The 17,583-nt window shown below is 39.9% G+C and overlaps 1 protein-coding gene across 1 annotated transcript; it reads right to left on the bottom strand.

The window, feature by feature from the left end:
* Nucleotides 1-3,437: 3,437 nt before the first annotated feature.
* LOC121844308 (zinc finger protein 2-like) lies at nt 3,438-12,249 on the bottom strand. The gene is made up of 2 exons (XM_042314242.1): nt 11,759-12,249; nt 3,438-4,369 (listed from the first exon to the last, which is right to left on the bottom strand). Exon 2 carries the CDS (start codon nt 4,180-4,182, stop codon nt 3,598-3,600), a length of 585 nt encoding a protein of 194 aa, XP_042170176.1. The 5' UTR covers nt 4,183-4,369; nt 11,759-12,249; the 3' UTR covers nt 3,438-3,597.
* Between the last annotated feature and the right edge of the window lie 5,334 nt (nt 12,250-17,583).

Raw genomic sequence — 17,583 nt, 5'->3', positions numbered from 1 at the left:
AAACAGTGGAAGGTTTTCTCCCTGTGTGTGTTATAGTACAGTTATGTATTATATAGACAGGTTAAATCATAAACAGTGGAAGGTTTTCTCCCCTGTGTGTGTTATAGTACAGTTATGTATTATATAGACAGGTTAAATCATAAACAGTGGAAGGTTTTCTCCCTGTGTGTGTTATAGTACAGTTATGTATTATATAGACAGGTTAAATCATAAACAGTGGAAGGTTTTCTCCCTGTGTGTGTTATAGTACAGTTATGTATTATATAGACAGGTTAAATCATAAACAGTGGAAGGTTTTCTCCCCTGTGTGTGTTATAGTACAGTTATGTATTATATAGACAGGTTAAATCATAAACAGTGGAAGGTTTCTCCCTGTGTGTTATAGTACAGTTATGTATTATATAGACAGGTTAAATCATAAACAGTGGAAGGTTTTCTCCCTGTGTGTTTATAGTACAGTTATGTATTATATAGACAGGTTAAATCATAAACAGTGGAAGGTTTTCTCCCTGTGTGTGTTATAGTACAGTTATGTATTATATAGACAGGTTAAATCATAAACAGTGGAAGGTTTTCTCCCCTGTGTGTTATAGTACAGTTATGTATTATATAGACAGGTTAAATCATAAACAGTGGAAGGTTTTCTCCCCTGTGTGTGTTATAGTACAGTTATGTATTATATAGACAGGTTAAATCATAAACAGTGGAAGGTTTTCTCCCCTGTGTGTGTTATAGTACAGTTATGTATTATATAGACAGGTTAAATCATAAACAGTGGAAGGTTTTCTCCCCTGTGTGTGTTATAGTACAGTTATGTATTATATAGACAGGTTAAATCATAAACAGTGGAAGGTTTTCTCCGCTGTGTGTTATAGTACAGTTATGTATTATATAGACAGGTTAAATCATAAACAGTGGAAGGTTTTCTCCCCTGTGTGTGTTATAGTACAGTTATGTATTATATAGACAGGTTAAATCATAAACAGTGGAAGGTTTTCTCCCCTGTGTGTGTTATAGTACAGTTATGTATTATATAGACAGGTTAAATCATAAACAGTGGAAGGTTTTCTCCCCTGTGTGTGTTATAGTACAGTTATGTATTATATAGACAGGTTAAATCATAAACAGTGGAAGGTTTTCTCCCCTGTGTGTTATAGTACAGTTATGTATTATATAGACAGGTTAAATCATAAACAGTGGAAGGTTTTCTCCCCTGTGTGTTATAGTTTATATTATATAGTTAAATCAGTGGAAGGTTTTCTCCCTGTGTGTGTTATAGTATTATGTATTATATAGACAGGTTAAATCATAAACAGTAAGGTTTTCTCCCTGTGTGTTTATAGTACAGTTATGTTAAATCATAAACAGTGGAAGGTTTTCTCCCTGTGTGTGTTATAGTACAGTTATGTATTATATAGACAGGTTAAATCATAAACAGTGGAAGGTTTTCTCCCCTGTGTGTGTTATAGTACAGTTATGTATTATATAGACAGGTTAAATCATAAACAGTGGAAGGTTTTCTCCCTGTGTGTGTTATAGTACAGTTATGTTATTATATAGACAGGTTAAATCATAAACAGTGGAAGGTTTTCTCCCCTGTGTGTGTTATAGTACAGTTATGTATTATATAGACAGGTTAAATCATAAACAGTGGAAGGTTTTCTCCCCTGTGTGTGTTATAGTACAGTTATGTATTATATAGACAGGTTAAATCATAAACAGTGGAAGGTTTTCTCCCCTGTGTGTGTTATAGTACAGTTATGTATTATATAGACAGGTTAAATCATAAACAGTGGAAGGTTTTCTCCCTGTGTGTGTTATAGTACAGTTATGTATTATATAGACAGGTTAAATCATAAACAGTGGAAGGTTTTCTCCCTGTGTGTGTTATAGTACAGTTATGTGGATTTTCTCCCCTGTGTGTGTTATATAGACAGGTTAAATCATAAACAGTGGAAGGTTTTCTCCCCTGTGTGTGTTATAGTACAGTTATGTATTATATAGACAGGTTAAATCATAAACAGTGGAAGGTTTTCTCCCCTGTGTGTTATAGTACAGTTATGTATTATATAGACAGGTTAAATCATAAACAGTGGAAGGTTTTCTCCCCTGTGTGTGTTATAGTACAGTTATGTATTATATAGACAGGTTAAATCATAAACAGTGGAAGGTTTTCTCCCCTGTGTGTGTTATAGTACAGTTATGTATTATATAGACAGGTTAAATCATAAACAGTGGAAGGTTTTCTCCCTGTGTGTGTTATAGTACAGTTATGTATTATATAGACAGGTTAAATCATAAACAGTGGAAGGTTTTCTCCCCTGTGTGTGTTATAGTACAGTTATGTATTATATAGACAGGTTAAATCATAAACAGTGGAAGGTTTTCTCCCCTGTGTGTTATAGTACAGTTATGTATTATATAGACAGGTTAAATCATAAACAGTGGAAGGTTTTCTCCCCTGTGTGTGTTATAGTACAGTTATGTATTATATAGACAGGTTAAATCATAAACAATATGATTTAATGTGGTATGAAACAAAAACACTAAACCTCAGTTAATGAGGCTGCGAATTTTCGCAGCTTTTTGTTAAAAATCGCGCAACATTTCAGCGCCCTGCTACTCATGTCAGGAATATAGTATATGCATATGATTAGTATGTGTGGATAGAAAACACTCAGACGTTTCTAAAACTGGTTAAATCACGGCTGTGACTATAACAGAACGTGCGTTTCATCGAAAAGTGCAGGAAAATCTGATCACTGAAAATGGGAAAATATATCCATGCGCCACTTCAACCCATTGTTAAAAGTGACCCACATTAAATGGGGCCGAGGTTGCAATACCTACAGCTTCCACACGATGTCAACAGTCTTGTCATTTGTCTCGGATTTGTTTCTTGGTCAAACCGAAACAAGGCAGCCGATTTATTCCGGTCTCCGACAGGATGTTTTGGCTGAGAAATATCCGGACATGATTTCAAGACGTGGAGCTATAGAATATACATCGCCCCGTGATCATTTTGATAGATTATTAACGTTTACTAATACCTAAAGTTGCATTACAAAAGTATTTCGAAGTGTTTTGTGAAAGTTTATCGTCGACTTTTTTAATTTTTAAAAATGACGTTGCGTTATCAAACTCAGTTTTTTCCTTGATTACACAGTCTTCTTAGATCGATATCTAGGCTATGTATGGACCGATTTAATCGAAAAAAAGACCCAAATAAATGTTTATGGGACATCTAGGAGTGCCAAGAAAGAAGCTCGTCAAAGGTAATGAATGTTTTATATTTTATTTCTGCGTTTTGGGTAGCGCCGGCTACCGCAAAATCTGTCGTGTTAGGTGACGTTGCAGTATTTTGGGGATACATGCTATCAGATAATAGCTTCTCATGCTTTCGCCGAAAAGCATTTTACAAATCTGACTTGGTGGATAGATTCACAACGAGTGTAGCTTTAATTCACTACCTTGAATGTGTATTTTAATGAAAGTTTAATGAAATTATGAGTTTTATCAAAAACTATAGGTGGCGCTCTGAAATCCGCTGAGTGATGTTCCTGCATGGGAACAGTATTCTGCGTCATCCTTAAGAAGTTAAAAGCACAAGTCAGAACACAGCCTCTCTATTCTCTCATGTGATTTCAGGTCCTCTGACTGGGAAAATGTCTTTCCACACTGAGAGCAGTGGTATGTCTTCTCCTCCCGTGTATGTATTCTTTCATGCTTATTCAGATGTCTTAACCGGGTAAAACTCTTTTCACACAGGGAGCAGTGGTACGTTTTATCCCCTCCTGTGTGTGTCCTCTCATGCCTATTCAGGGCCCCTAACTTGATAAAACTCTTTCCGCACAGGGAGCATTGGTAAGGTTTTTCTTGTCTGTGTCTCCTCTCGTGGTCTTTAAGGCTCCCTGAATGGCTAAAACTCTTTCCACACTGGGAGCATTGGTAGGGCTTTTCTCCTGTGTGTGTTCTTTTATGCTGTTTTAGGTTCCCTAGCTTGCTAAAACTATTTCCACACTGGGAACATTGGTAGGGCTTTTCTCCCGTGTGTGTCCTCTCATGCGCCTTCAGGTCACCTAACTTCCTAAAACTCTTTTCACAGTGGGAGCAGTGGTAAGGCTTCTCTCCAGAGTGTATTCTCTTATGACCCCATAGGCTTCCTGCCCAGGTAAAAGTCATTCCACATTGAGAACAGCGATAAGGCTTCTCTCCAGAGTGTTTTTCTTATGCTGCTTCAGGGCCTTTAACCAGGGAAAACTCTTTCCACAGTGGGAGCACTGATGTCGTCTCGTTGGTTTGGGTGTCGCCGGGTCTGGTTTCCCTGAAGGACTCTTTCCGCTGTCATCATGAGAGTTTGGTCTCTCTCCTGCCAAAGACAAACAGATTTAGTTTAACAGAGACCTGAATGAAACCTCCACATAATACAACTGTCTTCCTATGAGGTTAAATCTGGACTAGATCACTCAACAAAGGAGCATGTTAACCAGCAGCATACCACTGCTGATTTGCCTCTGAAGCTAAGCAGGGTTGGTCCTGCTCGGTACCTGGATGGGAGATCAGGTGCTGCTGGAAGTGGTGTTGGAGGGCCAGTAGGAGGCAGTCTTTCCTCTGGTCTAAAAAAAATATCCCAATTCCCCAGGGCAGTGATTGGGGACAGTCTTTTGGATGGGATATCCTGACTCTCTGTGGTCACTAAAGATCCCATTGCACTTATCTTAAGAGTAGAGTAGTTAACCCCGGTGTCCTGGCTAAATTCCCAGCCTGGCCTTCATACCATCATGGCCAACCTAATCATCCCCAACTTCCAATTGGCTCATTCATCTCCTCCCCCCTATAACTATTCCCTAGGTCGTTGCTGTAAATGAGTAAATGTGTTCTCAGTAAACATACCTGATAAAATAAAGGATACAAATAAATCACAGTGGCATATCCGCCACACTGATCCTCAACACAGGGGCCCCTCAGGGGTGCGTGCTCAGTCCCCTCCTGTACTCCATGTTCACTCATGACTGCACGGCCAGGCACGACTCCAACACCATCATTAAGTTTGCCGATGACACAACAATGGTAGGCCTGATCACTGACAATGATGAGACAGACTATAGGGAGGAGATCAGAGACCTGGCCGTGTGGTGCCAGAACAACAACCTCTCCCTCAATGTGATCAAGACAAAGGAGATGATTGTGGACTACAGGAAAAAGAGGACCGAGCACTTTTAGGCCAACACTGTAAGTATCTGGATGTACATATAAACAATGGAAGGATATGGGGAGTTGCAGAGGCTATATTAAGGTCTCAGAGCAGAGGCTATATTAAGGTCTCAGAGCAGAGGCTATATTAAGGTCTCAGAGCAGAGGCTATATTAAGGTCTCAGAGCAGAGGCTATATTAAGGTCTCAGAGCAGAGGCTATATTAAGGTCTCAGAGCAGAAGCTATATTAAGGTCTCAGAGCAGAGGCTATATTAAGATCTCAGAGCAGAGGCTATATTAAGATCTCAGAGCAGAGGCTATATTAAGTTCTCAGAGCAGAGGCTATATTAAGATCTCAGAGCAGAGGCTATATTAAGATCTCAGAGCAGAGGCTATATTAAGATCTCAGAGCAGAGGCTATATTAAGATCTCAGAGCAGAGGTTACTCTCAAAGTACTTAAGAAATCCCTGCTTGACAAGAGAAGCCACGGATGGGATATTTGAGCTTCTCAAGTTTAAGATATAAGACATAACATCACTGACCCAGTGAACATGCGAAGGCTGGGTACCTGACTTCCACTTAAAAATAATAATACGCTTGGAGGGATGAGAAGGCTATGGCCTCTGATTGGGTGTTACAGAGAGGGAGCCCTTCGGGTGCTACCAAGAAAATAGCAACAGAGGTATCTGGGGAAATTTCCTTAGTGCATGTATATGAGACAGTCTCAAAGAACAAGGGGCAGAATGAACTAGTGTCGGGCATGACCAGTAGAGGAACAGAATGGAACTAGTGTCAGACATGACCAGTAGAGGAACAGAATGGAACTATTGTCAGACATGACCAGTAGAGGAACAGAATGGAACTAGTGTCAGACATGACCAGTAGAGGAACAGAATGAACTAGTGTCAGACATGACCAGTAGAGGAACAGAATGAGTAACTAGTGTCAGACATGACCAGTAATGCTACTTTAAACTGCAGAACAGAATGAACTAGTGTCAGTAACCTGTCTAATGCAGAATACTTTAAACTGCAGTAACCAGTGTCTAATGCAGAACACTTTAAACTGCAGTAACCTGTCTAATGTAGAATACTACTGCAGAATACTTTAAACTGTAATAACCTGTCTAATGCTGAATACTTTAAACTGCAGTAACCTGTGTCTAATGCAGAATACTTTAAACTGCAGTAACCTGTCTAATGCAGAATACTTTAAACTGCAGTAACCTGTCTAATGCAGAATACTACTGCAGAATACTTTAAACTGTAATAACCTGTCTAATGTAGAATACTACTGCAGAATACTTTAAACTGCAGTAACCTGTCTAATGTAGAATAATTTAAACTGCAGTAACCTGTGTCTAATGCTGTGTAGGGGCGGCAGTGTCGCCTAGCGGTTAGAGCATTGGACTAGTAACCGAAAGGTTGCAAGTTCGAATCCCCGAGCTGACAAGGTACAAAATCTGTCGTTCTGCCCTTGAACAGGCAGTTAACCCACTGTTCCTAGGCCGTCATTGAAAATAAGAATTTGTTCTTAACTGACTTGCCTCGTTAAATAAAGGTTAAAAAAAACTAAATTAAAATGTAAAAAAAAAAAAAACTTTAAACTGCAGTAATCCGTGTCTAATGCAAAATACTACTGCAGAATACTTTAAACTGTAGTAACCTGTGTCTAATGTAGAATACTACTGTAGAATACTTTAAACTGCAGTAACCCGTGTCTAATGCAAAATACTACTGCAGAATAATTTAAACTGCAGTAATCCGTGTCTACTGCAGATTGAGGATGATGTGTATTCAGGATGCCAGGTGATATCGGAAATCTCGCTTCCAAACTCTCCCTCCCTCCCTCCCTCCCTCCCTCCCTGAACGCTTTCCATTGGTCAGAAGTGGGGGGCATGCAATATTCAGAATAATGTCATACAGCATAGAAATGTGTCCCTGTACAGAGGGATCCAGGTTCAGACATTCATCAAGCCAGCTGGTGGGTGGGAGAGATGGGAAAGAGGGGAATATCTTTCTTGTAAAGTTAGGAATCTGCAGGTACCTGAAGATGTTTGTCTGCGGTTTACTGTGAATCTGCAGGTACCTGAAGATGTGGTTTTGGGTTTACTGTAATCTCTGTTGGTACCTGAAGATGTTTGTCTGGGGTTTACTGTGAATCTGCAGGTACCTGAAGAAGTGTATTTGTGGTTTACTGTGAATCTGTTGGTACCTGAAGATGTGTTGTCTGTGGTTTACTGTGAATCTGTTGGTACCTGAAGATGTGTGTCTGGGGTTTACTGTTCAATCTGCAGGTACCTGAAGATGTTTGTCTGGGGTTTACTGTTTTGAATCTGTTGCTACCTGAAGATGTGGTTTTGGATTGTCGGAACTAGAACACAAGCATTGTTGGTTACATCTGCTAAGATGTTTGATTTGAAGTGTGTCTGGGTTTACTGTGAATCTGTTGGTACCTGAAGAAGTGTGTCTGTGGTTTACTGTGAATCTGCAGGTACCTGTTCAAAGAAGTGTGTCTGTGGTTGATTGAATTGTTTACAATGGTAGTGGCACAGACTAGGAGACCAGGGATGGTAGGGGCAGACTAAGGAGACCAGGGATGGTAGTGGCACAGACTGTGAATCTGTTGGTACCTGAAGAAGTGGGTTTTGGGTTTACTGTGAATCTGTTGGTACCTGAAGAAGTGTGTCTGTGGTTTACTGTGAATCTGCAGGTACCTGAAGAAACAATGCTACCTTATATAATGTTACTTACCCTACATTATTCATCTCATATGCATACGTATATACTGTACTCTATATCATCGACTGCATCCTTATGTAATACATGTATCACTAGCCACTTTAACTATGCCACTTTGTTTACATACTCATCTCATATGTATATACTGTACATACTAAGGAGACCAGGGATGGTAGGGGCACAGACTAAGGAGACCAGGGATGGTATTGGCACAGACTATCACCAGGGATGGTATCCTACAGATTCTTTATCCCCTTACACTGACTAAAGACCAGGGATGTAGTGGGAATTAAGTTAGTTAGATTACTTGACTTGGTTATTACTGCATTGTCGGAACTAGAAGACAAGCATTTAGGGGCACAGACTAAGGAGACCAGGGATATCATCTGGCACCATAAAATTTGATTTGATTGAAGACTGTGTCTGTGGTTTACTGTGAATCTGTTGGTACCTGAAGAAGTGTATCTGGGGTTTACTGTGAATCAGGGATGGTAGTGGCAAGACTAGATGTTCAGGGGGTAGTCTTTTCAGGGATGGTAGTGGCACAGACTAAGGAGACCAGGGATGGTTTGGCACAGACTTCTAAGGGATGGTAGTGGCACAGACTGGAGACCAGGGATGGTAGTTACAGACTAAGGAGACCAGGGATGGTAGGGGCACAGACTAAGGAGACCAGGGATGGTAGTGGCACAGACTAAGGAGACCAGGGATGGTAGTGGCACAGACTAAGGAGACCAGGGATGGTAGTGGCACAGACTAAGGAGACCAGGGATGGTAGTGGCACAGACTAAGGAGACCAGGGATGGTAGTGGCACAGACTAAGGAGACCAGGGATGGTAGTGGCACAGACTAAGGAGACCAGGGATGGTAGTGGCACAGACTAAGGAGACCAGGGATGGTAGTGGCACAGACTAAGGAGACCAGGGATGGTAGGGGCACAGACTAAGGAGACCAGGGATGGTAGTGGCACAGACTAAGGAGACCAGGGATGGTAGGGGCACAGACTAAGGAGACCAGGGATGGTAGTGGGCACAGACTAAGGAGACCAGGGATGGTAGGGGCACAGACTAAGGAGACCAGGGATGGTAGTGGCACAGACTTTAGTGGCACAGACTGGAGACCAGGGATGGTAGGGGCACAGACTAAGGAGACATGGGATGGTAGTTGCACATAAGGAGACCAGGGATGGTACAGACTACCAGGGATGGTAGGGGCAGACTAAGGAGACCAGGGATGGTTCCTCACAGACTATGAGACCTAGGGATGTCATTGTCACAGACTAATACCAGGGATGGTTTAAATGTAAAAGACCAAATTCGGATATTAGTAGTACAGTACTAATGGAGACCAGGGATGATGTTTGACATGAGTTCTTTAGTAATGGAGGACAGGGTCCTTCCTCCTCTATGTACAGTAGTAATGGAGGCCGTCATTGTCTCTCCATATTCTTTTTCTGTTTATTCTTGTGAATATTAGTAGTACAGTAGTAATGGAGGACGAGGCTCTCTCCTTTCTGTAGTACAGTAGTAATGGAGGACGAGGCTCTCTCCTTTCTGTAGTACAGTAGTAATGGAGGACGAGGGTCTCTCCTTTCTGTCTCTCTGTTTATTCTTGTGAATATTAGTAGTACAGTAGTAATGGAGGACGAGGCTCTCTCCTTTCTGTAGTACAGTAGTAATGGAGGACGAGGGTCTCTCCTTTCTGTAGTACAGTAGTAATGGAGGACGAGGGTCTCTCCTTTCTGTAGTACAGTAGTAATGGAGGACGAGGGTCTCTCCTTTCTGTCTCTCCAAAAACGCTTTACGCAACCGTGGGACCTTTTGATTCCAAATTTAAGTAGATAAGATAGTGGCTGTCTATTAAAAATATATATACTGGTTGTTGGATTCCTCATGTCCACTCAAAAGGTAGGAAGAAGAAGTGTTTGGTCCTAATTGGATGTTGGACACTATATTTATTGATATATGTGAGTTCTATAAATCAAAAAGGGCAAATCAACTAGCTTCATTTCCTCAGAGATCAAATTACATTTCAAGTTGCTGAAATGACATGGAATGCCTCAGCTGTTTCTCCTAAATCTGTAGCAGCAGCTGGAATTTCCAGAGTTTTCCATCCCTGTGATTGGGTAACTCCTACTCCTATAGGTTAGTAAAGAGGTCAGGTAATGTGGGAGTTGGATTGTGCCTAAGAGCAGCCCTTAGCTGTGGTATATTGGTCATATACCACAACCCCCCGAGGTGCCTTATTGCTGTTATAAACTGGTTATCAACGTAATTAAAGCAGTAAAAATAAATGTTTTGTCATACCTGTGGTATACGGGCTTCATTGCTTAAATAAACTAAATATACTCCACTACGTATTTATCTAGACAGATAACAGTTTAATGTGGCTCTATACTCCCCTACGTATTTATCTAGACAGGGAAGATAACAGTTTAATGTGAATCTATACTCCCCTACGTATTTATCTAGACAGGGAAGATAACAGTTTAATGTGAATCTATACTCCCCTACGTATTTATCTAGACAGGGAAGATAACAGTTTAATGTGGCTCTATACTCCACTACGTATTTATCTAGACAGGGAAGATAACAGTTTAATGTGGCTCTGTGTTCCAATATGTATTTATCTAGACAGGGAAGATAACAGTTTAATGTGGCTCTGTACTCCCCTACGTATTTATCTAGACAGGGAAGATAACAGTTTAATGTGGCTCTGTGTTCCCCTACGTATTTATCTAGACAGGGAAGATAACAGTTTAATGTGGCTCTATACTCCAGCATGTTAGATTGGAGATCAAATGTTTCGTATGAGACAGTACAGAACGTCACCTTTTATCTGAGGGTTTATTATTATTATTTATATATTATTATTATTATTTATATATTATTATTATTTATATATTATTATTATTATTTATATATTATTATTTATATATTATTATTATTTATATTATTATTATTTATATATTATTATTATTATTATTTATTATTATTATTATTTATATTATTGTTATTATTATTTATATTATTATTATTATTTATATATTATTATTATTATTTATATATTTTTTTCCCATTTAGAAATAACATCACTTCATTTAGAAATAAAATATAAATATAAAATATAATAGGTATATTCATACATATCAGTTTTACCATTTAGAAATAAAATATCTTGTCCCCCCATTTGAATGCCTCATAAGTATTTGGCCAAAATTAATTTATATGTGTATTGAAGTATTTGGTCCCATATTCCTAGAACACAATGACTACATCAAGCTTGTGACTCAGCAAACTTGTTGGATACATTTGCAGTTTGTTTTGGTTGTGTTTCAGATGATGTTGTACCCAATAGAAATGAACAGTAAATAATTTATCGTATCATACGAGTCACACAAGAATATAATATGTTTCTGAACACTTGTATATTAATATGGATGCTAACATGATTAGGGATAATCATCAAAGAATCATGAATAATAAAACATGAGAAAGGTAGAGCCATAAATACCATACTCCTTATTGGTACTTAAACGTTTTATATCTCCACGGTCCTAATAAACAGATAGGGGAGAGTAGCTGAGGGTTTGAACAAATGGAACAACTCTCATTCATAGACAGAGCTGTGGATGCAAGGACCCACCATGAGATCAAAATTATTGTTTTACCACGTTTTGAGTCAAATACAGTGTTTGTTTTCAAGCTTATATTTGGGGTTCTGGTGAGGTGCATATTTCAGTGCAATGACCCTTTGGCTTTAAAATCACACATTAGTTCAACAACTGCAGAATTTCTGGCCGTGTTTTAAGACAGTACTCACTGGTGTTAATCAGATCTTCAGTCTCCTCTTCATCTCTCCAAGCGTCTTCCTCCTCTTTTATTGAGATAGCCTCCTCTTCCACTCCAAAAGGTTCTTCCTCTTCTTTCAATGTGATACTGATAGCCTCCTCTTCCTCCTCTTTCATTCTGAAAGCTTCTTCCTCTCCTTTTACTGAAACATCCTCACCCTCTTCTTTCACGACAATGTTCAGCCACAGGCCCTCTTTCTCCGTCCAGCAGACCTCTTCTTTAGCAGGAGGAGAGTAGCTTGCAGAGCTCATGGTGGGCTAGCTAGCTAGCATTGACGATTAGCTTAGGTTAAGTATAATCAACACATTTGTAAATTGAACAAGTAAGTTACGTTTAAGTTAAATAGTAGATCGGTGTGTTAAAAACACCGAGATCAATTTACACAAAAAAATGGTCTAAAGCGCTTTAATGTTTTCGTTTGTATGTTGGCTACCAGGCTAAAGAGGTGGCTGAATGAGTCAGTATCCGTGTTGGTGAAACAGCTTCCGGTGTCGTGTTGGTCCACTAGATATGACGTCACCATCTGAAGGTCGCATATCGCCGTCAGCTGACTGAAATGGGTAACGCAGTTTAGAAAAATATTCACTACATTGTTTATTTATTTAAAGATGAGCAAATATGTTTTGTCTGACTTCTTACAGCCAAAACATTCGTATTTGCAGACGTGTAGCTACATGTGAATATGTACATTATGAATGCAGACCTATAGCTACATGTTAATATGTACATTATGAATATATACTGGTAGAATAGTTTAATGCAGACCTATAGCTACATGTTAATATGTACATTATGAATAGATACTGGTAGAATAGTTCCGTGTAGCTCAGTTGATAAAGCATGGCGCACGCAACGCCCAGGGTTGTTTGATATGAGTCTGCTTAATGAATAAAATGTTCATAAATGAATACCTAGTTAGGGATTTAACTCCAATCTTGACAATATAACGTCAATTGTTATGTTATGGCTGCTTTGCTTGATGTATTGTTGTCTCGACCTTCTTCCTCTTTGTGCTGTTGTCTGTGCCCAATAATGTTTGTACAATGCCTTGTGCTGCTGTCATGTTGTTGTCATGTGTTGCTGCCATGCCATGTTGTCGTCTTAGGTCTCTCTTTATGCAGTGTCGTGTTGTAGGATTGTGTTGTCTCTCTTGTCGTGATGTGTTTGGTACCTATATATTTTTTCTATCCCCCGTCCTGCATTTTGCCTTTTGGTAGGCCGTCATTGTAAATAAGAATTTGTTCTTAACTGACTTGCCTAGTTAAATAAAATTATACTACTTCACATCAGCAATATTTTGTCATTCAGTCAAACACACAGATAATTGTTTATTCATTTATGAAGAACATCTGCAAAATGGAGAGTTGAAAATAAAGAGACGGGAGGGTCACAAAAGTGAAGTTTGGGAAAGATTTGCTGAAGTGCTGAAAGAGCAAGATGATAACTATGTGAGGCACGATATGTGATGAATGTGAGGCACGATACAACTTTGTTCCCATTGGAAACAACGCCAATGACACATCTGGGGTTAGTTATCAATACGCTGCATTCATAACCAAGTGGGAATTTACCACATACGACTGGGAAAAAAATCCACATGAACATTCACATTCAACTGGTATTTACTACTTCACAATTGGAAAATCCCGACCTCCCACTTGGTTACGAACACAGCATTATTGGTTGCCACACCTCAGTCCACCTCATTCACCTGAAAAGGGTTGGGGCTAGCTCTTTAAATGCCCCCACCTGCAGTCTTTGGGCGCGTTTCTCTGCTCAGACGTTGCTGACACCTGACTGAGTTTACAATGCTTGGACAGGTATTTGCACATGTTATGGCAATGGGCTCGTTCGAGCGGATCACTTTTGTCAAGTCACCACCTTTTCAAATTGTGATGCATTATGGGGATAAAAAGTGTCCATCACCTTGCGCCTAAATGTCGACTACATGAACTACATCAAACAACCATTTAATCAAAGATCATAAAGTCAATTGCAGACAGTCGACTGCAGACAATTCCTCATCCCCAGCTGTAACTTACAGCCATTGGCTGCATTGTGGAAGGTTCTATTGGGTCAACCAATCATCAGGGTTTCTGTTTCACCAAACACGAACAGGACCAATCATTTGGAGCGGCAGCGTAGCCTAGTGGTTAGAGTGTTGGATTAGTAACCAACTTTGCGAAACAATGGATAGTTACAAATGAATGTGATATTTGAGGATCTTTTTACTAATTAAAATGTAGACATATATTTATAGTTTCTGACTGTGTGAAAATGAAGACGTTTATTTCGACATTGTTTCAACATACTATTTGAAATATACAGTGAATTCGGAAAGTATTCAGACCCCTTCCCCTTTTCCAACATTTGATGTGTGATGACATAATACCCCATAATGACACAATACCCCATAATGACACAATACCCCATAATGACACAATACCCCATAATGACACAATACCCCATAACGTCACAATACCCCATAACGACACAATACCCCATAATGACACAATACCCCATAATGACACAATACCCCATAATGACACAATACCCCATAACGACATAATACCCCATAATGACACAATACCCCATAATGACACAATACCCAGTAATGACACAATACCCCATAACGACATAATACCCCATAATGACACAATACCCCATAATGACACAATACCCCATAATGACACAATACCCCATAACGACACAATACCCCATAACGACACAATACCCCATAATGACACAGTACCCCATAATGACACAATACCCCATAATGATACAATACCCCGTAATGACACAATACCCCATAATGACACAATACCCCATAATGACACAATACCCCATAATGACACAATACCCCATAACGACACAATACCCCATAACGACACAATACCCCATAATGACACAATACCCCATAATGACACAATACCCCATAACGACACAATACCCCATAATGACACAATACCCCATAATGACACAATACCCCATAACGACACAATACCCCATAATGACACAATACCCCATAATGACACAATACCCCATAATGACACAATACCCCATAACGACACAATACCCCATAACGACACAATACCCCATAATGACACAATACCCCATAATGACACAATACCCCATAACGACACAATACCCGTGACGACACAATACCCGTGACGACACAATACCCCATAATGACACAATACCCCGTAATGACACAATACCCCATAACGACACAATACCCCATAATGACACAATACCCCATAACGACACAATACCCCATAACGACACAATACCCCATGACGACACAATACCCCATAATGACACAATACCCCATAATGACACAATACCCCATAACGACACAATACCCCATAATGACACAATACCCCATAATGACACAATACCCCATAATGACACAATACCCCATAATGACACAATACCCCATAATGACACAATACCCCATAATGACACAATACCCCATAATGACACAATACCCGGTAACGACACAATACCCCATAATGACACAATACCCGGTAACGACACAATACCCCGTGACGACACAATACCCCGTAACGACACAATACCCATAACGACACAATACCCCATAACGACACAATACCCACAATACCCGGTAACGACACAATACCCGGTAACGACACAATACCCCATAATGACACAATACCCCATAACGACACAATACCCCATAATGACACAATACCCCATAATGACACAATACCCGGTAACGACACAATACCCGGTAACGACACAATACCCCATAATGACACAATACCCCATAATGACACAATACCCGGTAATGACACAATACCCGGTAATGACACAATACCCGGTAACGACACAATACCCGGTAACGACGACACAATACCCGGTAACGACACAATACCCGGTAACACACAATACCAATACCCGGTAACGACACAATACCCGGTAACGACACAATACCCCATAACGACACAATACCCAGTAACGACACAATACCCAGTAACGACACAATACCCAGTAATGACACAATACCCATAACGACACAATACCCAGTAATGACACAATACCCAGTAATGACACAATACCCCATAACGACACAATACCCAGTAACGACACAATACCCAGTAACGACACAATACCCAGTAACGACACAATACCCAGTAACGACACAATACCCAGTAACGACACAATACCCCATAATGACACAATACCCCATAACGACACAATACCCCGTAACGACACAATACCCAGTAACGACACAATACCCCATAACGATACAATACCCAGTAATGACACAATACCCCATAATGACACAATACCCAGTAATGACACAATACCCCGTAATGACACAATACCCAGTAACGACACAATACCCCATAATGACACAATACTCCGTGATGACACAATACCCCATGACGACACAATACCCCATAATGACACAATACCCCATGACGACACAATACCCCATAATGACACAATACCCCATAATGACACAATACCCCATGACGACACAATACCCCATAACGACACAATACCCCATGACGACACAATACCCCATAATGACACAATACCCCATAATGACACAATACCCCATGACGACACAATACCCCATAATGGACCCCATGACACAATACCCCATAATGACACAATACCCCATAATGACACAATACCCCATAATGACACAATACCCAGTAATGACACAATACCCCGTAATGACACAATACCCAGTAACGACACAATACCCCATAATGACACAATACCCCGTGATGACACAATACCCCATGACGACACAATACCCCATAATGACACAATACCCCATAACGACACAATACCCCATAACGACACAATACCCCATAACGACACAATACCCCATAATGACACAATACCCCATAATGACACAATACCCCATGATGACACAATACCCCATAACGACACAATACCCCATGACGACACAATACCCCATAACGACACAATACCCCATGACGACACAATACACCATGATGACACAATACCCCATAATGACACAATACCCCATAACGACACAATACCCCATAATGACACAATACCCCATAACGACACAATACCCCATAATGACACAATACCCCATGACGACACAATACCCCATGATGACACAATACCCCATAATGACACAATACCCCATGACGACACAATACCCCATGACGACACAATACCCCATAATGACACAATACCCCATGACGACACAATACCCCGTGATGACACAATACCCCATAATGACACAATACCCCATAATGACACAATACCCCATAACGACACAATACCCCATAATGACACAATACCCCATAATGACACAATACCCGCCCCCCAACCCCTCTTTTACACTGCTGCTACTCTCTGTTTGTCATATATGCATAGTCCCTTTAACTATACATTGATGTACATACTACCTCAATTAGCCCGACTAACCAGTGCCTGTATGTAGCCTCGCCACTTATTTTTTACTGTTGTTTTTATTTCTTTACTTATCTATTGTTCACCTAATACCTATTTTTTACTTAAAAATCACACTGTTGGTTAGGGCCTGTAAGTAAGCATTTCACTGTAAGGTCTACTACACCTGTTGTATTAACTCCCGTGACAAATAAACTTTGATTTGTTCTGGATCATACAAGACAAGGCTCCTGTTTCTATGTGCTGTTCTGGAAGGCTACTTACTTATATAATAATTTACATTTTGCAAATAATATAATAAACAACATCACATTTTGCATCCAATCAATCGAAGCTAATAAGATTAACATATTAACATATTTAACATATTAT

The sequence above is a fragment of the Oncorhynchus tshawytscha genome, unplaced genomic scaffold (assembly GCF_018296145.1).
Source record: "Oncorhynchus tshawytscha isolate Ot180627B unplaced genomic scaffold, Otsh_v2.0 Un_contig_7609_pilon_pilon, whole genome shotgun sequence".
In the NCBI taxonomy this organism is placed as follows: domain Eukaryota; kingdom Metazoa; phylum Chordata; class Actinopteri; order Salmoniformes; family Salmonidae; genus Oncorhynchus; species Oncorhynchus tshawytscha.
This window is presented reverse-complemented; position numbering and strand designations above follow the sequence as displayed.